Genomic DNA, 24,692 nt, shown 5'->3' with positions numbered 1-24,692 from the left:
ATGAATTTGTCCCCCCCCCCCCTTACCCCCTCAAGGATCCAGCCTGCTGTGCATGCATGAATCTAGCAGCTTGGGCACGTCAGTAAAATTTTTCCCGGTAGCATCTAGCTGCTGGCGCGACTGCTTACACAACCAACAGCCACATTTCTGCAGCCAGAAGTGGGAGAAGGCACTACTCAACTGCACATGTGCACGATCCTGCGCCTAACTGCTATATTGAAACAGTGAACCTAATGTAAACAGTTGTGACGTCACACTCATCAGAGGCAATTTCTTGTTACGAAGCATTGCATAGTCTTCCTTTGACACATTTTGCTGTTACTTGTATGAGCACTGTGTTTTGTTGTTGTGTATGGCACATTCCTTTGCAATTTAAGTTTCATTTTCATTTTTTCTCTCGTTCATGTTTTATTGCTGCAGTATTAATCTGCAGTAGCGGGATACAGTACTACCCTTTGTTAGAGTATCGGTTCTTACCAGACAAAATTGCAACAATTTAACTGAAAACAAAAACAAATAAAAATTCCTGGAATTCTAAAAAATTCCTGGGTTTTTCCTGGTTTTCTCCCGGATGAAAAAATTCCCGGGTTTTTCCCGGATCTCCCGGTTGTCCCGGGTCGGATACACCCTGTACAATAATGCGTTCACTGTGCTGTTCACAGTAGCTTACCTGTGATCCTATTTTTTATTCATTATTAAGCTTACTCCTCCATTACCTGTATTTGATTTTGTATCTGTAACCCCACATTCACCTGACCAGAAGTCTTGTTCCTCCTGCCATCAAACTTCACTAATTCCCACTATATCTAACTTTAATCTATCCATTTCCCTTTTTAAATTTTCTAACCTACCTGCCAAATTAAGGGATCTGAAATTCCACACTCTGATCCGTAGAATGCCAGTTTTGTTTCTCCTGATACCGACGTCCTCTTGAGTAGTCTCCACCCAGAGATCCAAACAGAAGACTATTTTACCTCCGGAATATTTTACCCAATAGGACACCATCATCATTTAACCATACAGTAAAACTGCATGCTGTACGTCATATATTAGCTCCAAAAACTAAAAACACATTGTTCATAGTCAATGTTTGCTACCTCGTGTTCTCTTCCGTTCCCTCTAGTAAAAATGATTCTACCCATATACAAACAAATGGTAGTTAATTTTCTGCAAATTCTCATTCACACATGTTCACTTCCATTCACTCCTCAGTAAACAAGGCTTTAGGTGTTTAAAATCATTGTCCGTGAACTCTGGATAATTTTGCTATGTGGTGCTGCACAAGTGATTTGCTGAGTCGTGAGCTTGGCGGGCAGGGCAGTACGAACCGGTTTTATAAGCTGTTCTTCGCGCAACAAAAATGTATAACTTCAACATTTTCTACGAAATACTTGCAGTGCCTCATAGCAGCTAAAATTTTTGCAGCATACTTCTTTCGTTGCCTTCTTCCTGGTTAAAAAAAAAAAAAATCAGGGCCGGTTTTGACATATCTTATTGAACCATTCCCTTGTGAGAACAATAAACAGCAGTTACAGCATCTACGATATGTTACATCATCTGTAATTCATTTCAATGTTTGTATTTTCTACACAACAGCACAATACTCAGGTGTCACATAAATGTACTTTATGAAATTTAAAGCATTTCACATACACTGGATCAGCAAAGTACCTTAAATACTAACTTTTATAACACTTAGCCTTTATGAACAGCTTTCACAGTCATTCTACAAGTTTTTCACTTTCTATCACTTTTTATGTGTAATTTCTCTACCAACCATTCAGTGACAGGAGATATGTAAAATTCTGTTGTGTTGAAATATTGATGCAGCTCTCACACGTAAATAGAGTAAAAACTATTTATCAGAATACTGTTACTATCCATGTTCAAGCTACAAATATAAAATTATTTTATGGAGAGCAAACACTAATTTCACTTCTTCACATAAAGCACTGAAAACATAGGATGTATTTACCTGACAATGTTGTGAAGGTATCAGTATAAAAACATTTCCGGTAACATGAACATATATATTATGATGAGATACACCACCACTGTCTGTTGCTAATGAGTTATTGTTGTGGCCTTCACTCGCACAGTGTATGAAGCCAAATCTTTCAATTATAGATTCTTGGAAGAGAAATAATCTCTGTTTCCATGTCTCCACAGGGTATTCTACAAAGAGAAAGTAAGTGTCTTTCAGTCGTATCCAGTCCATGAAAATTCGCGAACAAGCAATTTAAATATAGTAGTAATATTAGTAGTAGTGACAATTATTACTGTTATTTATTACTAGTGAACCAAGCAACCCTTCACAACTGCTAAATATGTATGGTAGTTGGATCTACTTCCTAATCTGGTCTCTGTCCATATTCCCCCCCCCCCCCCCCCTTTTATCCTCCGGGGCCCTGCCTCCTCCCATTCTTTGTCCATCAACTCCTCCACCCTCTCTCTGTTATTCTCCTCCTCCCCTCTCTCTCTACCCATTTCCTTCTTCCCCCCTCTATGTTCATCCCCCTCCCCCCCTACGACCACCTCCTCTTTCCTCCCTCTCTCTCTGACTCTGAGACTTGTTTATTGGTGTTGCAAAGGAAATCTTGATTGGAAATTGAAGTCGTTCAAAGTGAATACGTTAATGGGTTGGGATCATTAATGTATGAGAGTATAAGAGAGAACTGCCCAGTTGCTGTTACTGTGAAGATAGTAGCTTCAATGACAGTATTTTGTAGGGTTTTAACTCACAAAAGGTTAGGATTAGAAAGTTGTGGATGATTTAGATTCCATAATAACATTAAAATCGTGAGCCAGTAAGCCATAAATGTAAGTTTCCTGTTTTCTGTTAAAACCATAGGTAAGGAGTAAAATGAAACAGTACATTGTTGTGTGTGCACATGTTATATAAGGAGAAGGAATATGTATAGGATAAATGATTTTTTAATGGTTTAAATGCCCTGATATTATAGTTAAAACTGACTGTGAGATCGGAAACCAAACCACATATTTTTACAGCACAGAACCCCCCCCCCCCCCCCCCCCCCCCCTCCTACCAGTCAGTTTATTCTCATTGCCAACAACATTTGCTTATTGTATTTTAAATAAATTTATATACTACATATATTTAAGTATATATAGTCTGTAATACAATATTGCGTAAAAATTTTAAGTCAGTCAGCCAGCAAATTTTCGAGACTTTTGGTAACAATGTTACATGTCTTGTTTTTATATAGTAGTATAACGTAATAACAAATATAGCCAGAGTCTATCCAAATGTTTAACAGAGTACTGTGTAAAAATTTGAGGTAAATCAGCCAAGAACTTTTTGAGATTTTTGCTAGCTGTGTGTGTGTGTGTGTGTGTGTGTGTGTGTGTGTGTGTGTGTGTGTTTCCACAAAAATATGTAGCTTATGTCAATCCAAACATTTATTAGGTTCTAGTATAAAAATATGAATTAAATTGGTCAAGAACTTTTCACGATTTTTGCCAACAATGTTTCTTTTTAAATGACGAAAAAATATGTTGTATATGTCCTTCTGATTGTTTATTAGCGTACTGTGTAAAAATTAGAGGAAAATCAGTGAACAAATTTTCAAGATTTTTTCTAACAACTTTTTCCCCTTATATATTACAGAAATACTTGAATACCTTATACATTTGAAAAAAAGTGACACCCACATCCATCCAAATGCTTATCAGACCATCATGCAGAAATCTTAAATAAACCGGTTAATAACCTCTTGAGATTTTGCGTAACAACATTAGACTATGACTTGTCTCCATTTAGAAGTATAGATTACACATATATTTATATACCACATATATTAACAAATTTGCAACCTATGTATATCTGAATGTTTGAGTATTGTGCAAAAATCTGAAGTAAATCAGTCATGAACTTTGTGAGATTTTTGGTAACAATGTTAAACTACAACTTGTCTTTTATAGTAGTGAAGATAATTATTAACAGCAACAACAACAACATAAATAATAATAATAATAATAATAATAATAACAATAATACCCGTGGAGGCTTGGGAAAAGAATAGGCCTTCGGTTTTTTTCTGCCAGTCGTAAAAGGCGACGAAAAGAACAAACCCACAATAGGGCTAACCCCCCTTTTAGTGTGATTAGTTGGTTCAGTACAGAACTAATGAAGACTCGGACAAGCGCTGTCATGGTCGGGGACGACACTTGAACCCTATGCCCGTCCACAATGGTAACGACACTGCTAGCCACACGGAAAATGATTTAAATCCAAATAGAGGTGTTTTGCAGGATATGCTTCCTGCAACCACTCTAGAAGGAAAACAAAGACAGAGGATGAAGTTAACCGACACCTCATGTTCTGTTATTACCAAGCAACAAACTTAGGAACCAACACAACTGGATACAGATCACAAGTATACACAACATTTATTACCAGATGCCCAGAATTAAAATTTTTTAACAGAACAACGACTATCCGATCAGATTCGTGTAATAATTAAAAATAACAGCATACCCCAGTCAGAATTAGAAAGCATCAAACAACAAGTACAACAAATACTGGAACAAAATAATGTGCAATCAGAAGAAGAAGAAAATACAGTAATGGACTCAAACATCCCAGAGCAAACAAACAAAGAACAACACGCATCAATTAAACAATCAGAGGAAAATGAAATCTTAAGACAGCCACCAGAACAAGCACAAATAGAACATGAAGTGACATACATGTTAGATATAGAAGAAAAATGTCAGTTGACATATGTAGAATACAAAGACACAAATACAGACATCAGACCATTCTTGCATAGACTACTAAATAACCCACAAGTTGAAACAACAATAACAACTATCAACACAATCATACACAACAAAATAAATGAAAAACAACTATGGAAGAGTTACAACTACTGATTTATATAGGAGCACTCACTACACTAAATATACACACTAGGCAGAGATCAGAACCAACCAACACACAGAAGAAACCCACAAAACCAGCATGGCAACACAGGCTACAGATCGATAGAAAAACTGAGAAATACATGGGACAGCTAACACAATTTATAAGAAATGAAATATCAGACAAAAAACTAAAACGGTTAGGTAAAATCTCACAACAAGAAGCGCTAGAGCAATTAGATGAAAAGAAGCAGAAATTACAAGCATTGGCCAAACGACTTAGAAGATACAAAAAAAGTGAAAATAGGAGGAAACAAAACCAAACATTCAACACAAACCAAAAGAAATTTTACCAGACAATAGATAACACACACATTAAAATAGACAATCCACCAAACATAACAGACACTTTTAGAGCAACATATCGTCAAACCCGGTACAACATAACAGACATGCACGGTGGATACAAGCAGAAACAGACTCGTACAAGACGATACCACAAATGCCTGATGTGATAATTTTGCAACATGAAGTCACCCAAGCAATTAATTCTACTCACTATTGGAAAGCCCCTGGAAATGATAAAATAGCAAATTTCTGGCTAAAGAAGTTCACCTCAACACATTCACATCTAACTAAATTATTTAACAATTACACTGCAGACCCATACACAGTCCCTGATACACTTACACAAGGAATAACTTATCTGAAACCTGAAGTTCAAGCAGACACAGCAAACCCAGCAAAATATCACCCCACAACATGATTACCAACAATATACAAAATATTAACTTCAGTCATTACACAGAAATTAATGACACATACAACACAGAACAAAATTATAAATGAAGAACAAAAAGGCTGCTGCAAAGGAGCACGAGGATGTAAAGAACAACTGACAATAGATACAAAGGTGACATATTAAGCTAAAACTAAACAAAGGTCGCTGCACTACGCATACATTGATTACCAAAAAGCTTTTGATAGTGTACCCCACTCATGGTTACTACAGATATTGGAAATATACTAAGTAGATCCTAAATTAATACAGTTCCTAAACATAGTAATGAAAAATTGGAAAACCAGACTTAATATCCAAACACATTCAAATAATATCACATCACAGCCAATACGGATTAAGCGTGGAATATACCAAGGAGACTCATTAAGTCCTTTCTGGTTCTGCCTTGCTCTGAACCCACTATCCAACATGCTAAATAATACAAATTATGGATATAAATATAATAGAGGGAAACATTCCACGTGGGAAAAATATATCTAAAAACAACCTAGGCTGTAGGGAAGGGACCGTTTGATGTGGAATGGGTGGCAGCTGTCATAACGGAGGTACTGTTGCTTGTTGGTGGGTTTGATGTGGACGGACGTGTGAAGCTGGCCATTGGACAGATGGAGGTCAATGTCAAGGAAAGTGGCATGGGATTTGGAGTAGGATCAGATGAATCTGATGGAACCAAAGGAGTTGAGGCTGGAGAGGAAATTCTGGAGTTCTTCTTCACTTTGAGTCCAGATCATGAAGATGTCATCAATAAATCTGTACCAAACTTTGGGTTGGCAGGCCTGGGTAACCAAGAAGGCTTCCTCTAAGCGACCCATGAATAGGTTGGCATACGAGGGGGCCATCCTAGTACCCACGGCTGTTCCCTTTAATTGTTGGTATGTCTGGCCTTCAAAAGTGAAGAAGTTGTGGGTCAGGATGAAGCTGGCTAAGGTAATGAGGAAAGAGGTTTTAGGTAGGGTGGCAGGTGATCGGCATGAAAGGAAGAGCTCCGTCGCAGCAATGCCCTGGACGTGCAGAATATTTGTGTATAAGGAAATGGCATCAATGGTTACAAGGATGGTTTCCGGGGGTAACAGATTGGGTAAGGGTTCCAGGCGTTCGAGAAAGTGGTTGGTATCTTTGATGAAGGATGGGAGACTGCATGTAATGGGTAGAAGGTGCTGATCTACGTAGGCAGAGATACGTTCTGTGGGGGCTTGGTAACCAGCTACAATGGGGCGGCCAGGATGATTGGGTTTGTGAATTTTAGGAAGAAGGTAGAAGGTAGGGGTGCGGGGTGTCGGTGGGGTCAGGAGGTTGATGGAGTCAGGTGAAAGGTTTTGTAGGGGGCCTAAGGTTCTGAGGATTCCTTGAAGCTCTGCCTGGACATCAGGAATGGGATTACCTTGGCAAACTTTGTATGTGGTGTTGTCTGAAAGCTGACGCAGTCCCTCAGCCACATACTCCCGACGATCAAGTACCACGGTCGTGGAACCCTTGTCCGCCGGAAGAATGACGATGGATCGGTCAGCCTTCAGATCGCGGATAGCCTAGGCTTCAGCAGTGGTGATGTTGGGAGTACGATTAAGGTTTTTTAAGAAGGATTGAGAGGCAAGGCTAGAAGTCAGATATTCCTGGAAGGTTTGGAGAGGGTGATTTTGAGGAAGAGGAGGTGGGTCCCGCTGTGACGGAGGACGGAACTGTTCCAGGCAGGGTTCAATTTGGATAGTGTCTTGGGGAGTTGGATCATTAGGAGTAGGATTAGGATCATTTTTCTTTGTGGCAAAGTGATATTTCCAGCAGAGAGTACGAGCGTAGGACAGTAAATCTTTGACGAGGGCTGTTTGGTTGAATTTGGGAGTGGGGCTGAAGGTGAGGCCTTTGGATAGGACAGAGGTTTCAGATTGGGAGAGAGGTGGTGGTGGTGGTTGTTGGGATGTTTAAGGGGGGACTAAACAGCAAAGGTCATCAGTCCCCCATTCCAAAAACAGGCGAGCTGAAAAACGGCAGAGCAGGTAAAAACCAAAGAGGGGGGGGGGGGGGGGGGTTGGGGGGGGGGGGATGAGACGCCGCCCCCCTCCCCCCCATGCGCTAAAAGAACACAAATGCAGCAACAAACACTACAGACAAGAAGAGTACAGATGAACACCAGACAGAAAGAAACAGAAGAAAAGAAGATGGCCGGAGACTGGTTGACTGACCACGAGAACAAAAAAAGGGAAAGAGTCAACCATCAGATGACACACCAAAACAGCAACAAATATGGAGAGACGCGAGGAGAAAAGACACAGAAAGGGAAAGGTGCAGGACCTCCCTAAATGGAACCATAAAAAGGACTACCACGGATAAAATTTAAAACGTCATCAGCCATGGAGGCATCGTCACATAAAACCAAAGGCAAAGTGCCCGGGAGATTAAAAGACTGCCGGAGGGTGCGCAGTCGGGGACACTCCAACAAAATGTGGGCAACCGTCAGCCGGGACCCACACCGACACAGGGGGGGGATCCTCCTGACGCAAAAGATGACCGTGCGTCAGGTAGGTATGGCCGATGCGGAGCCGACACAGGATGACAGAGTCCCTGCGAGAAGCCCGCAGGGAGGAGTGCCACACATCGGTCGTCTCCTTGACAGCCCGCAGTTTATTCGGGGATGTCATGCCACGCCACTCAGCAGTCCACATCCCAAGTACCTTACGGCGCAACACCAGCTGCTGATCGCGAGCCGTGAGGCCGATCTCCAAAGCTGGGGCGTCGATCGCCCCTTTGGCTAGCCTGTCAACACTTTCGTTCCCTGGGATGCCAACGTGACCTGGCGTCCAAACAAAGACCACCGAACGACCAGAATGGGTAATGGCGGAAACAGACTCCTGAATAGAGGACACCAGAGAAGAAGAGGTATAGCAGCGGTCGATGGCCTGGAGGCTGCTCAGGGAGTCACTGCAGACGACAATGGACGTACCTGAGCAGAAACGCATATGCTCAAGAGCGCGCAAGATGGCCACCAGCTCTGCAGTAAAAATACTGCAGCCAGCCGGCAAGGAGCGCTGCTCAACATGGGCAGCGTGAGCAAAAGCGTAGGCAGTGCGACCATCAACCAGGGAACCATCAGTGTAGACAGTCTCACAGCCCGAAAATGAGGCGAGGAGCGCAAGAAAACGGCGACGGAGGGCCACAGGCGGAACCGAGTCCTTGGGTCCCCATGCCAAGTCCAGACGGACGGACGGACGGGGCAAACACCAGGGAGGCGTAGGTGCACGGACTCGGAAGGGAGGCAGAAGAGGGAATGACCCCAGTTCCGACAGCAGGAACTGGACGCGGACAGCTATGGAAAGCCCAGACCTATGGCGCCGTTCGGGCAGATGGAGGACCACGGCAGGGAAAAGCAGGCGACGATTGGGATGGCCCAGCGAGCAATGCACGTGGACAGCATAGTCGGCGAGCAGTCGATGGTGGCAAATCCGCAGCGGGGGAACCCCGGCCTCCACCAGTAGACTATCCACAGGGCTCGTACGAAAAGCGCCAGTTGCAAGCCGAACCCCACAGTGGTGTATGGGGTCTAACAACGTCAACACGGACGGTGATGCAGACCCATAGGCCAGGCTCCCATAATCAAGCCTGGACTGCACAAGGGCCCTGTACAATCGCAACAGCGTGCAGCGATCCGCACTCCAAGATGTGTGGCTCAGGCAGCGGAGGGCGTTGAGGTGCCGCCAGCACTTTTGTTTCAGCTGAGTAATATGAGGAACCCATGTGAGCCGGGCATCAAAGACGAGTCCTAAGAAGCGGCATGTGTCCACCACTTCAAGCAGGTGGCCGTTGAGGTAAAGTTCAGGATGAGGGTGGACCGTCCGACGCCTGCAGAAGTGCATAACTCGAGTCTTGGCTGCAGAGAACTGAAAACCATGAGTCAGAGCCCATGACGCTGCCTTGCGAACGGCTACTTGCAGCCTGCGTTCGGCGACTCCCGTAGTCGTGGAGCTAAAGGAGATGCAGAAGTCGTCGGCATACAAAGAAGGAGACACCGACGACCCCACGGCTGCAGCCAGACCATTAATGGCCACTAGAACTAATGAGATGCTCAACACCGAGCCCTGCGGGACCCCATTTTCCTGTGTATAAGAGGAACTAGAGGTGGCACCGACTTGCACCCGGAAAGAGCGGCGCAATAAAAAGGTTTGAAGAAAAGCCGGGAGCCGACCACAAAGACCCCACTCATGCAACGTAGCAAGGATGTGATGCCTCCATGTGGTGTCATACGCCTTCTGCATATCAAAAAAGACAGCAACGAGATGCTGACGTTGGGCAAAGGCCGTACGGATAGCAGATTCCAGCCGCACCAAATTGTCCGCTGCAGACCGGCCCCGACGGAAGCCACCCTGGGATGGAGCGAGGAGACCGCGCGACTCAAGGACCCAACACAAATGCCGCCCCACCATACGTTCGAGCAATTTGCACAAAACGTTGGTGAGGGTAATGGGACGATAGCTGTCCACCGCCAGTGGGTCCGCGCCGGGCATCAAGATGGGGACAATAAGACCCTCTCGCCATTGCGATGGGAACACGCCCTCGCTCCAAATGCGGTTAATAATGGTGAGGATGTGTCTCTGGCAGTCCCTGGAGAGATGCTTCAGCATCTGTGCGTGGATGCAGTCTGGTCCTGGTGCTGTATCAGGGCAATTGGCGAGGGCAGCGAGGAATTCCCTCTCGCTGAAAGGAGCATTGTATTTTTCAGAACGACGCGTGTGGAATGATAACAGCGTCTGCTCGGCTCGCTCCTTTAGAGAGCGAAAGGCGGGGGGAGGGGGGGGGGGTGTAAATTGCAGTCGCAGAGCTCTTAGCAAAGTGCGCAGCAAGGCGTTTAGCAATGGCGGCAGCGTCCGTGCAGACAGCGCCGCCCAAGGAGATCCCAGGGACACCCATAGAGGTGTGGTATCCATAAATCCGCCGGATCCGGGACCACAATAGGGAGGGGGAGAGACGGGAGCCCAAGGATGAGAGATACCTCTCCCAGTACTCCTGCTTACGCCGTGCAATAAGACGACGGGCCAAGGCACGGAGCCCCTTAAAGGCGATGAGGGTCTCTAGAGACGGGTGCCGCCTATGACGCTGGAGGGCCCGCCTACGGTCGCGAATAGCCTCAGCAATCTCCGGCGACCACCAGGGTACAGCCTTCCTCCGAGGGAGTCCAGAAGAGCGGGGGATGGCAGCCTCTGCCGCCGAAATGATTGACGTGGTTAAGACACGGACCACCCCATCAATGTCACCCTGTGGGGGAGACTCGATGGTTGCAGCGGAAGTAAAAGCCAGCCAGTCAGCCCTGTGGAGAGCCCAGCGGGGCAGGCGCCCAGAAGAATGACACTGGGGCAGTGACAAATAGATGGGAAAATGGTCACTACCACACAGGTCAGGATGCACTCTCCAGTGGAGGGATGGGACAAGTCCAGGGCTGCAAAGAGAGAGATCGATGGCCAAGAACGAGCCATGGGCCACACTGAAATGCGTGGGAGCACCGGTGTTCAAGAGGCTAAGGTCGAGCTGAGCCAACAAATGCTCCATGGCATGACCGCACTCATCGGAGACAGTCCCACCCCATAGAGGGTTGTGGGCATTGAAATCGCCCAGTAACAAGAAAGGTGGCGGCAATTGGGCCAGCAGCGCAGCCAGCTCTTGCTGCGCTACATCACCATCCGGTGGAAGGTAAAGACTGCAGACGGTAATAGCCTGTGGCGTCCACACCCTAACAGCGACAGCCTCTAAAGCTGTTTGTAGAGGGACAGACTCGCTGTGAAGAGAGTTAAGGACATAGATGCAGACGCCACCAGACACCCTTTCATATGCTGCTCGGTTCTTATAATAACCCCGATAGCCACGGAGGGCGGGGGTTCGCATTGCTGGAAACCAAGTTTCCTGAAGAGTAATGCAGAAGAAAGAATGAAGGCTGATAAGTTGGCGGAGCTCAGCTAGATGGTGGAAGAAACCGCTGCAGTTCCACTGGTGGATGGTGTTGTCCATGGCTGAGAAAGGCGTGACGGGACGGGGAAAGCAGATTACGCCGTTGGGTCACCTGCTGCCTCCGATTGAGCACCTATGCTAGTGCTATCCATGGCGTCTGAGGGACCGGCGAGATCGAGGTCCTCAGCGGACGCCAGAACCTCCACCTCGTCCTCAGATGCAGAGCTGGAAGGTTGCGGTCGGGCGGCTGCCACCGCGAGTTCCTTGGGCTTAGAGCTCTTCTTCTTGGATTTCTCACGCTGCTCCTTGGGTTTAACTGGCTGGGAGGGCTTCACCGATTCAGTCTCCGGGACTGAGGAGGATTGTGAAGCCCTTCGACCAGCTGATTGTGGGCACTTACGCCACTGTCGGTCGGCCACCTTCCCACTGGTGGAAACCTGGGAAGGTTCAAGTGGTTCAAATGGCTCTGAGCACTATGGGACTTAACATCTGTGGTCATCAGTCCCCTAGAACTTAGAACTACTTAAACCTAACTAACCTAAGGACATCACACACATCCATGCCCGAGGCAGGATTCGAACCTGCGACCGTAGCAGTCCCGCGGTTCCGGACTGAGCGCCTGAGCCGCTAGACCTGGGAAGGGAGGGACCCAAGGGATCCCTTGCGAGTGTGAGAAGCCGAAGAAGTGGGACACTTCTCCGGCTTAGAAGCAGGGACGGACGTTCCTGATGGGGGGGATGGTGTTGCTCCTGAGGTAGGTGGCACAGGAGCAGCCCGGTGGGTAGAGCCCCCCACTGGCAAGGGGGCAGGAGGAGTTGTACCACTCAGCGATCCGGCCGGAAGTCACGAAACTGATGAGGCGAGCACAGGTGTTGTAGCAGCGGCGTAAGAAGATGTCATTCTCACGGGATGTAATCGGTCGTATTTCCTTTTGGCTTCAGTATAAGTCAGTCGGTCCAGGGTCTTATATTCCATGATTTTGCGTTCTTTCTGGAAGATTCTGCAGTCTGGCGAGCAAGGTGAATGGTGCTCCCCACAGTTGACACAGATGGGAGGCGGGGCACATGGAGTATTGGGATGAGATGGGCGGCCGCAATCTCGACATGTGAGGCTGGAAGTGCAACGGGAAGACATATGGCCGAACTTCCAGAACTTGAAGCACCGCATCGGGGGAGGAATATAGGGCCTGATGTCACATCGGTAGACCATCACCTTGACCTTTTCCGGTAACGTATCACCCTCGAAGGCCAAGATGAAGGCACCGGTAGCTATCTGATTTTCCTTCGGACCCCGATGAACGCACCAGACAAAATGTACACCTCTGCGCTCTAAGTTGGCGCGCAGCTCGTCATCAGACTGCAAAAGAAGGTCCTTAACGTAAATAACTCCCTGGACCATATTTAAACTCTTATGCGGTGTGATCGTAACAGCAACATCCCCCAACTTGTCACAAGCAAGTAACTGTCGTGACTGGGCAGAGGATGCCGTTTGTATCAGGACCGATCCGGAGCGCAGTTTGGACAAGCCCTCCACCTCCCCAAACTTGTCCTCTAAATGCTCGACGAAGAACTGAGGCTTTGTGGAGAGAAAAGACTCCCCATCAGCTCTCGTACAAACTAAGAATCGAGGCGAATAACTGCTATTGCCATCCTGAGATTTACGTTCCTCCCACGGTGAGGCCAGGGAGGGGAACGTTTTCGGATCGTACTTCTGAGCGTTAAATTGAGCCCGAGAACGCTCAGAGACTGCTGGCGGCTGGCCACCAGTGAGAGACGATGTACCACGCTTCATTGTGGGTCATCCGCCATGACGCCACCTACTCCGACCAAGGGCCCTCCCCACGGGCGCCACCCAGCCGCAGCAAAGGCCACCTGGCGGGATGGCCGTTGACGGGAGTCCCGATACCCCAGGAGGATAGGCATCTACTCCTTGGCATACGTGGGGAGTTAATGGTGCAGGCATCAGTAGAGCGATCCCTGTGTTGTCAGGGGGCTACAACCAAAAGGGTACATGGCGGCCCCACCACAACGGACTGGCTACCGTGCTGGATGTTAGGTAACATGTGGTCCATTGCCGCCATCAGCGCAGAAAGAGGCACTGCACTGTGCAAGGTGCAATCTGCACGCAGGAATGTAGTCATGCCCAAGAGATGGAGAGTGGGCAGGACTGCAATTCAACAGTGAATAAGCTGGCGAAAGGCCTGATCACAAGATGGACACAATGCACCAAGTAAGGCGCCCTTCCCCAATCAGCTCGCTCTTCGGAAAATTTTGAGAGATGGAGGTCAAACCCAACAGGGGACCATCACAGAAGGCCGAAAAGTTTGAGACTCCTTTTAGTCGCCTCTTACGACAGGCAGGAACACTGAGGGCCTATTCTTACCCCCGAACCCGCAGGGGGGTGGGAGAGAGGTTTGGAGGAAAGGTTAACTACTGAATTAGGATGTTGTGGTTCCAGATTGTGTTGATTGGAATTTTGAGGTTTTGGAGGGAGTGGAGCTGGAAGTGGGAGATTGAGTAGATGGGAGAGACTGGGTTTGTGTGCAATGAGAGGTGGTTGAGGTTTGCTGGAAAGGTTGTGAAGGGTGAGTGAGTTGCCTTTCCGGAGGTGGGAAACCAGGAGATTGGATAGTTTTTTGAGGTGGAGGGTGGCATGCTGTTCTAATTTGCAGTTGGCCTGTAGGAGGATGCTCTGAACAGCCGGTGTGGATGTGGGAGAGGAAAGATTGAGGACTTTTATTAAGGATAGGAGTTGACGGGTGTGTTCATTGGCTGAGTTGATGTGTAGGTGAAGGATTAGGTGGGTGAGGGCAATGGATTGTTCAGTTTGGAACTGGTATAGGGACTGATGGAAAGAAGGGTTGCAGCCAGAGATGGGAACTTTAAGTGTGAGGCCTTTGGGGGTAATGCCAAATGTCAGACAAACCTGAGAAAATAAAATATGCGAGCGTAATCTGGCTAGGGTGAAGGCATGTTTGCGGAGGGAATGTAAATAAAACTTAATGGGGTCGTTGTGGGGGTGTTGTGAGGGTGACATGGTATTAGAAGGTGGAAAGTGTAACATGAGGCTGAAATGAAAATAAAAATAAAAATATATGGGGAGAGATAAAGGTGAACTAGAAAGTAACTGGAGATCTGGTGTTTCCCTCTCCTTCCCTCTTTCCTGACGAAGCAACCGTTGGTTCCGAAAGCTTGAATTTTGTGTGTATGTTTGTGATTGTTTGTGTGTGTGTGTCGACCTGCAAGCGCTTTCGTTTGGTAAGTCACATCATCTTTGTTTTTAGATATATTTTTCCCTCGTGGAATGTTTCCCTCTATTATATTCATATCATTAATTTGAACCCAACAATTACGTTTGTTATTGTCACTGTTGCATTTCGAAATCTTTTCTGTTGTCTTATTTTCTCTTTCTGTTTTTGCCAGTAGTTTCACTTTGTATTCACTTCTCCTTTTTATCGTAATCTACTATACAATTTTATCCCGCCTATATATACTCAATAATACGTAACCCACTTCCAAACCATTTAAAAAAAAAAAAAAAAAAAATCCGGTTTCAACACTACCGCTGCTATAAAATCCACCGTTTCTAGTTCACAAACAGTTCCTTTCACTAATTTTTAGCCGCTTCCCACAGGTTTTAACGTCATTATTTCTTTGTCAGACAATTGTTAGCCTCATTTTCATAATCTGCCACCACAAAACCACTCCTTTTACGTAATACATTCACACGCAGTTTTTTGAAATTTTCCCGAATTTCTCCACCCTTTAACGTGTTTTGGCGGCAACACAACCACCTAACCTTCGTGCACATCGTTGACTACTAACCCAAGTTCACCACAAGATCAACATAGCCCAGCTTTAACCAACACTTTTTCGCCTTTTTTCACACCAGATCTCCAGTTACTTTCTAGTTCACCTTTATCTCTCCCCATATATTTTTATTTTCATTTTCATTTCAGCCTCATGTTACACTTTCCACCTTCTAATACCATGTCACCCTCACAACACCCCCACAACGACCCCATTAAGTTTTATTTACATTCCCTCCGCAAACATGCCTTCACCCTAGCCAGATTACGCTCGCATATTTTATTTTCTCAGGTTTGTCTGACATTTGGCATTACCCCCAAAGGCCTCACACTTAAAGTTCCCATCTCTGGCTGCAACCCTTCTTTCCATCAGTCCCTATACCAGTTCCAAACTGAACAATCCATTGCCCTCACCCACCTAATCCTTCACCTACACATCAACTCAGCCAATGAACACACCCGTCAACTCCTATCCTTAATAAAAGTCCTCAATCTTTCCTCTCCCACATCCACACCGGCTGTTCAGAGCATCCTCCTACAGGCCAACTGCAAATTAGAACAGCATGCCACCCTCCACCTCAAAAAACTATCCAATCTCCTGGTTTCCCACCTCCGGAAAGGCAACTCACTCACCCTTCACAACCTTTCCAGCAAACCTCAACCTCCTCTCATTGCACATAAACCCAGTCTCTCCCATCTACTCAATCTCCCACTTCCAGCTCCACTCCCTCCAAAACCTCAAATTTCCAATCAACACAATCTGGAACCACAACACCCTAATTCAGTAGTTAACCTTTCCTCCAAACCTCTCTCCCAATCCGAAACCTCTGTCCTATCCAAAGGCTTCACCTTCAGCCCCACTCCCAAATTCAACCAAACAGCCCTCGTCAAAGATTTACTGTCCTACACTCGTACTCTCTGCTGGAAATATAACTTTGCCACAAAGAAAAATGATCCTAATCCTACTCCTAATGATCCAACTCCCCAAGACACTATCCAAATTGAACCCTGCCTGGAACAGTTCCGTCCTCCGTCACAGCGGGACCCACCTCCTCTTCCTCAAAATCACCCTCTCCAAACCTTCCAGGAATATCTGACTTCTAGCCTCGCCTCTCAATCCTTCTTAAAACACCTTAATCGTACTCCCAACATCACCACTGCTGAAGCCTAGGCTATCCGCGATCTGAAGGCTGACCGATCCATCGTCATTCTTCCGGTGGACAAGGGTTCCACGACCGTGGTACTTGATCATCGGGAGTATGTGGCTGAGGGACTGCGTCAGCTTTCAGACAACCTACAAAACCTTTCACCTGACTCCATCAACCTCCTGACCCCACCGACACCCCGCACCCCTACCTTCTACCTTCTTCCTAAAATTCACAAACCCAATCATCCCGGCCGCCCCATTGTAGCTGGTTACCAAGCCCCCACAGAACGTATCTCTGCATACGTAGATCAGCACCTTCTACCCATTACATGCAGTCTCCCATCCTTCATCAAAGATACCAACCACTTTCTCGAACGCCTGGAACCCTTACCCAATCTGTTACCCCCGGAAACCATCCTTGTAACCATTGATGCCACTTCCTTATACACAAATATCTGCACGTCCAGGGCCTTGCTGCGATGGAGCACTTCCTTTCATGCCGATCACCTGCCACCCTACCTAAAACCTCTTTCCTCATTACCTTAGCCAGCTTCATCCTGACCCACAACTTCTTCACTTTTGAAGGCCAGACATACCAACAATTAAAGGGAACAGCCATGGGTACTAGGATGGCCCCCTCGTATGCCAACCTATTCATGGGTCGCTTAGAGGAAGCCTTCTTGGTTACCCAGGCCTGCCAACCCAAAGTTTGGTACAGATTTATTGATGACATCTTCATGATCTGGACTCACAGTGAAGAAGAACTCCAGAATTTCCTCTCCAACCTCAACTCCTTTGGTTCCATCAGATTTATCTGATCCTACTCCAAATCCCATGCCACTTTCCTTGACGTTGACCTCCATCTGTCCAATGGCCAGCTTCACACGTCCGTCCACATCAAACCCACCAACAAGCAACAGTACCTCCATTATGACAGCTGCCACCCATTCCACATCAAACGGTCCCTTCCCTACAGCCTAGGTCTTCGTGGCAAACGAATCTGCTCCAGTCCGGAATCCCTGAACCATTACACCAACAACCTGATAACAGCTTTCGCATCCCGCAACTACCCTCCCGACCTGGTACAGAAGCAAATAACCAGAGCCAGTTCCTCACCCCTCAAACCCAGAACCTTCCACAGAAGAACCACAAAAGTGGCCCACTTGTGACAGGATACTTTCCGGGACTGGATCAGACTCTGAATGTGGCTCTCCAGCAGGGATACGACCTCCTCAAATCCTGCCCTGAAATGAGATCGATCCTTCATGAAATCTTCCCCACTTCACCAAGAGTGTCTTTCCGCCGTCCACCTAACCTTCGTAAACTCTTAGTTCATCCCTATGAAATCCCCAAACCACCTTCCCTACCCTCTGGCTCCTACCCTTGTAACCGCCCCCGGTGTAAAACCTGTCCCATGCACCCTCCCACCACCACCTACTCCAGTCCTGTAACCCGGAAGGTGTACACGATCAAAGGCAGAGCCACATGTGAAAGCACCCACACGATTTACCAACTGACCTGCCTACACTGTGACGCATTCTATGTGGGAATGACCAGCAACAAACTGTCCATTCGCATGAATGGACACAGGCAGACAGTGTTTGTTGGTAATGAGGATCACCCTCATGGGCATGGCTAAACAAGCCTTGATGCACAGCCAGCACATCTTGGCACAATGTTACACCGTACGGGTTATCTGGATACTTCCCACTAACACCAACCCATCCAAACTCCGGAGATGGGAATTTGCCCTTCAATATATCCTCTCTTCCCGTTATCCACCAGGCCTCAATCTCCGCTAATTTCAAGTTGCCGCCACTCATACCTCACCTGTCATTCAACATCATCTTTGCCTCTGCACTTCTGCCTCGACTGACATCTCTGCCCAAACTCTTTGCCTTTGAATATGTCTGCTTGTGTCTGTATATGTGTGGATGGATATGTGTGTGTGCACGCGCGAGTGTATACCCGTCCTTTTTTCCCCCCAAGGTAAGTCTTTCCGCTCCCGGGATTGGAATGACTCGTTACCCTCTCCCTTAAAACCCGCATCCTTTCGTCTTTCCCTCTCCTTCCCTCTTTCCTGACGAAGCAACCGTTGGTTGTGAAAGCTTGAATTTTGTGTGTATGTTTGTGTGTCTGTCAACCTGCCAGCGCTTTCGTTTGGTAAGTCACATCATCTTTGTTTTTAGATATAAATTATGGATATAATATTACTGGAACATACCCACACAAAATAACACATTTGTTATACATGGATGATCTAAAACTACTGGCAGCAACAAATCAACAACACAACCAATTACTAAAGATAACAGAAGTATTCAGCAATGATATAAATATGGCTTTTGGAACAGACAAATGTAAGAAAAACAGCATAGTCAAGGGAAAACATACTAAACAATAAGATTACATATTGGATAACCACAGCGACTGCATAGAAGCGATGTAAAAAACAGATGCCTATAAATATCTAGGATACAGACTAAAAATAGGAATAGATAATACAAATATTAAAGAAGGAGAAAGGGGATTTATCGACATACAAAACCTACATTACGGACAGGTAGACAATTTAAGAAAATTCTTTATAGAACGAGCAGAAACTAGCAAAATACACAAAGCAATCACTCATATAAATACATCGGCTACACCATTGCAATTTCATAACCTCGTCTACAACCCTTTAGATAACATAACCTCAACAGATACGAAGAAAGTAAACTGGAAAAAGAAAACACTGCATGGCAAGCACCCGTATCATCTAACACAGCCACACATCGATCAAGATGCATCCAACACATGGCTAAGAAAAGGCAATATATGCAGTGAGACAGGAAGGATTCATGATTGCAATACAGGATCAAACAATAAACACCAGATATTACAGCAAGCATATTATTAAAGATCCCAATATCACAACAGATAAATGTAGACTTTGCAAACAACAAATAGAAACAGTAGATCACATCACAAGCGGATGTACAATACTAGCAAATACAGAATACCCCAGAAGACATGACAATGTAGCAAAAATAATACATCAACAACTTGCCATACAACATAAACTAATAAAACAACATGTTCCCACATACAAGTATGCACCACAAAATGTACTGGGGAATGATGAATACAAATTATACTGGAACAGAACCATTATAACGGATAAAACAACACCACATAACAAACCTGACATCATACTCACCAATAAAAAGAAGAAATTAACACAACCAATCGAAATACCCATACCCAATACAACAAATATACAGAAGAAAACAGGAGAAAAAAATTGAAAAATACATCCAACTGGCTGAGGAAGTCAAGGACACCATATGGTTGCAGCTGGCAGTGCACAGAACAGTTACATGCACTACTGACTGCAGCCATATGTTGCATTAGAACTGAGGATGGCAATAATAAGACCAAACCTCATAACAATTTTTAAATAAATGATTATTGTGATCTTGATAATTTACAATATATCACAGTACTTTTTCTAAACGATATTATATAAAAACATGTCACTAAATGGCAATTAATATAATGGCTAGATATGCAGAGATAGCATATCAACTGGGGATAATGAACTGAAATATAACTTCACTATATTTGGTAGTCAAAAACTATATGGAGGATATGCATTACATTGTAGCAGCATAGAACTTTAATGGCATGGAATGCAGCCCGGAACACGAATCAAGCTGCAGCCACAGCCTGATAGCAGGTCAATGTTCCTGCCCACACAGCAACATCAGCAGAAGCCACTGTTCACTTTTACAAGCTGTTGACTGAGGCCAGCTGCCACATGACAACAGCTGAGCCACAGTCATCGTCCTCTGTTCCACAGGCTCCCAAGTGACATAGAAACATGTCTCTCCTGCAAACTCAGCCCTGTGCAGTAGTATTTAAATTCCCAGATCCAGCATAACATCATTAGTGCAGCTCAGACATACTATTAAACACAACCTGTGCTGATCGTTGCCAAATTTATGTCACAACCATGACCACCATTTCTGGGCCATGATGACTGCTTGAGCTCTATGTCATGTATGATTGTTTATAAAAAGTTTTGCCAACAGATTTGTTGCCTACACTGTCCCACTTTCACCCACGATCAGCAGAGCGCTACTCATCCACACCTTACTGAAGTAATATCCCATTGCAATTGGTGTCACAATAACTGTTGAAGGGTAATGGTAGACCTGAGCTGTGGCAGTTTTCTTGCAATGTATTGATATCACTATTCTTATGATCTTTGACTAATATGTTGCCATTGGAGCACAGCGCCCTCTGGTGTGACATCTTCAGGCATGGTGGCTAGCTTGGTGGGGAAGCTAAGGAACAAAACTGCAATGAGGAGACATTTACACTGATTTATTGGCTTATATCTTCTTGTAATTTTTTTGTGTTAACCTTATGTATCCCTTGTACTTGTGAACCTTTAGCCAGAGTAAAGCACCGTGTTCCAGAAGAAACACATAAAATCCATGATCAATAAAATAAGCAAGTATCTTAAGTTCCTCAGACATTAAGTAGTCTTTAAATCTGCCACTGGTGTTTACCCATGTGACATGACAACAGTGGATGTATTACTCCATGCCACACCTAGCGATCTTCCAAGATATGCAGGTAATTGTATCAACTGAACCATCGATATGTCTGACAAGTATGGAAACAACGAAGCCAGCTCACCACACACTTTCAAAACCCCAAAGGAATACTACATCTACATCTACATTTATATTCCACAAGCCACCCAACGTTGTGCGGTGGAGGACACTTTACATGCCACTGTCATTACCTCCCTTTCCTGTTCCAGTCGCGTATGGTTTGCGAGAAGTACGACTACCGGAAAGCCTCCGTGGATGCTCAAAACTCTCTAATTTTACATTCATGATCTCCTCGGGAGGTATAAGTAGGGGGAAGCAATATATTCATACATCATCCAGAAACGCATCCTCTCGAAACCTGGACATCAAGCTACACTGCAATGCAGAGCGCCTCTCTTGCAAAGTCTGCCACTTTAGTTTGCTAAACATCTCCGTAACACTATCACGCTTAACAAATAACCCTGTGACGAAACATGTAGTTGAACAAGAGTGCTTGATTTTAGTAAACAGAGGTGAAACAAATTTAGAAAAATCAACTGAGTTTTTCTTACACTTGAATATGTTAGCCAATATCGGTAATAAAAAACAACTGGTCTTAAAAACCATGCGTGATGTAAGAAAGTACATTACACAAGAGCCTGCAGTTGGAGAAATGTTATGTGAAGTAGTGAAGTGCATTAAGCTTCTCCAAGTAGTTCTAATCACGGCAGCAACAGCAGAACAGTCATTTAGCACCCTTAAATGTCTGAAGTCCTATCTTCGATGAATAATGGGACAGAAGCGATTGAACAATTTGGCTGTTCTTCATGCCCACTGAGATGTTTTGTATGAATTGGATATCCGACCAGTCATCAATGACTTCATATTCAGTAACCCAGTCAGATGGTCGACATTTGCATCTTTCTAAAGACACACTAGCCCTAATAATGGCATTTAGAGCAATATTAAAAAGCTTTATAAAATAGAGAATTAAATACATACATAACATTAAATTTTCAGTTTCGAAATATTAGTACTAGTTTAGTACTGTATTGCTGTATTAGTTATTTTCAAATACTTAAATATTTTTAGGGTGTAAGACCCAATTAAATCCCACTATTTACATACTTTTTGACTGAAAGTATTAGGCATACTGTATTAATTTTATTAACTGTATTAAAGCATTAACTTTGAGACACTGTTTTTATTTAATGAACCCTGAGCCTTATTCAGAGTAAGCTTAAATTAGCTATTTCACTTATTAATCAAAGTGCTATTACTGTGCGACAGCAATATTTTCTGTTTTATTCTTGTAATGATAGTTTAGGACTTATTTAAATATAATTTCAGTCTTTTCAGAGCTGTATATTCACTTTCCTGTACTAGTCTGTAAGCTTGATTATTACTGTAAATTAAATTAGCTTTTTACCAAAATACCGTGCGTGCTTATGTTTTGTTTCTTTTTTCAAAGCCAAAAAATGTGCCAGGCTTGTCAAGTTTCCTGGAGTGTTGAGTTATCGAGAGTCCAGTTTTTGGGGCTCTAATGTTGATCATATGACTAAAATGATTAAAAAAAACTTTAAAACTCACTATTTTTCATCTAAAATTTAGAAAATTCGTGGAGCAAGACCCCCCAGTATGGGCCTCCCCAATATTTTTTATAAGTCGGCACCCCTGTTATGGGGTAACATGTTTTACTTCAAGTTTTGTCCTAGTACACACATTGCTCTTAGCTCTTGTCAGGCATGGTTTTTTTTTTTTATTAATAAGGTGCACAAGCAAGGTCTTGGTTTTTATCTTGTTCACTTATATATCGACTGAAGTAGGAAGTTGTTGCAGGTTCTTCAGGATTTACCCGACGTTCTAACAGACAGACTTAGTGTTACTAGCAAAATGGAGTATAAGATACATCTGGAAGATGATGTATCTGTTAGGCAAGCTCCTAATACATTATCCCCTTCCAATATAAAATCCCTTGGGGGAATAATCAATGGTATGATTCGTGAAGGGTTTATTAGGGTGTCCACCTCCCCTTATGTCCCTCCTGTCTTCTCAGTTCCCAAAATGCAGGGAAGTGATTGTACAGCTGTTGTCGATTATAGGCTCCTCAAAGAAAAGGTCATCTTAGTGTCTGTCCCTTAACCGGATCTACACAGTTGTTTTACTTGGTTTTTGGGGGGTGCATTATTCTACTGTTTTAGATCTGAACCAAGCTTATTATCAGATACCCTTAACTGAGAACTGCAAACATGTAACCATATTCTGTAACAATTGGAATCTTTACGAGTTTAATCATGTTCCATTCGTTCGTCCCACCTGGGCTGCAGTATTGTCTTATTTGTTAGCTAATGTGCTTGGAGACATAGAATTTAAGTATGTCTACAACTACTTGGACGATGTTGTTGACTGCAGTGCAAGCTTTGATGAAGATTTGGTTCATCTTCTGCAAGTGTTACTTTGTTTTAGAGGGGCAGGTCTTAGTGTCAAATCATATAAGAGCAACTTGGCTAGATTGTAGGTCTCCTTTTTGGTTCATTTAGTTTTAGTTGAGGGAATCAGAATAGATCAAAAGCGTAAGTATGATCTGCATAACTCTCCACTACCTAAGAATAAAAAGGGCATAGCCAGGGTTATTGATATGGCCATTTTTTTTCGGAAATTCTTACCTAATTTTGCTAAGCTAGCTGCTCCCCTCAATCATTTATGTATGAAAGGAGAAGTTTTTGTTTGGACTGAAAGCCAACAAGCCTCCTTCGAAGCCATTGAGAAAGCTCTGGTTAAGCCTCGTGTTTAAGAAATTTCCAATTTTGAACTTCCATTTATCATTCAAACTAACACTTCAATCTCAGGTGTGGCCACTATAATTTTGCAGGAGTTTGAGGGACAAAGATGTTCTATAACTTGTGCCTCGAGATGATTATCACCTGCCCAATTAACATATTCGGTGTATGAATGGAAGCCCTCACTGTTCTCTTCACCCGAGAGAAGTTCAAATTTTATTTAGAGCATAGAGAGTTTCAGGCGTTAAATTGGGTTATGGGATTACCCAGAAATACAGGAAGAATCGCCCATTTGGCTGTCCATATATCTGTATTTAAGTTCTGAGTTAGGCACTTTAAAGTCACTGACAATCAACTCACCGATGCCCTTAGCATAATCTTCGGGAGAACATGATCATATTGAGCCAGATGATGTTGTCCATAAGGTCGGGCAAACAGGAGCCATACTCACAGAAGTTCCAGAGTAATTTGTTGACCTTAAACTTAAGCAAGACCAAAACCCAGTTATTTGACCTATCAAATGCAGCTTACAAGAGGGAGAGCAGGTTAACGATGATGTTCTGAGCAAGGGCACTGTTTGTCATAAGGACAGCCAACTCAAGGGATTAAAGATTTATCTCCCTAGTGAGTTAATACCTGCCGTGTCACATTAATTTCAGAACTCCGCTATAGGGAGTCACATGGGACTGCATAAAACCTTTGTTAAGAATTGGGGAACATGTTACCAGGCCTCCGTTGTTTAAGGATGTTCAGCATT

At 44.5% G+C, this 24,692-nt stretch overlaps 1 protein-coding gene across 7 annotated transcripts in view; it reads right to left on the bottom strand.

The window, feature by feature from the left end:
* The window catches only part of LOC124615696 (GATOR complex protein Iml1), a 597,731-nt gene that overhangs the window by 39,507 nt on the left and 533,532 nt on the right, over positions 1-24,692 (bottom strand). For 6 of the 7 annotated variants that reach the window (XM_047143737.1, XM_047143755.1, XM_047143765.1 and 3 more), the window contains one exon: positions 1,976-2,175. In XM_047143737.1, the coding sequence (XP_046999693.1) occupies positions 1,976-2,175 (200 nt within the window). Of the gene's footprint in view, positions 1-1,975; positions 2,176-24,692 lie in introns of those variants that run through there. The other variant, XM_047143792.1, reaches the window with a different exon arrangement.

Source organism: Schistocerca americana, chromosome 1, assembly GCF_021461395.2.
Source record: "Schistocerca americana isolate TAMUIC-IGC-003095 chromosome 1, iqSchAmer2.1, whole genome shotgun sequence".
Lineage (NCBI taxonomy): Eukaryota > Metazoa > Arthropoda > Insecta > Orthoptera > Acrididae > Schistocerca > Schistocerca americana.
Note: the sequence above shows the minus strand (reverse complement) of the source record. Positions and strands in the feature narration are given on the sequence as shown.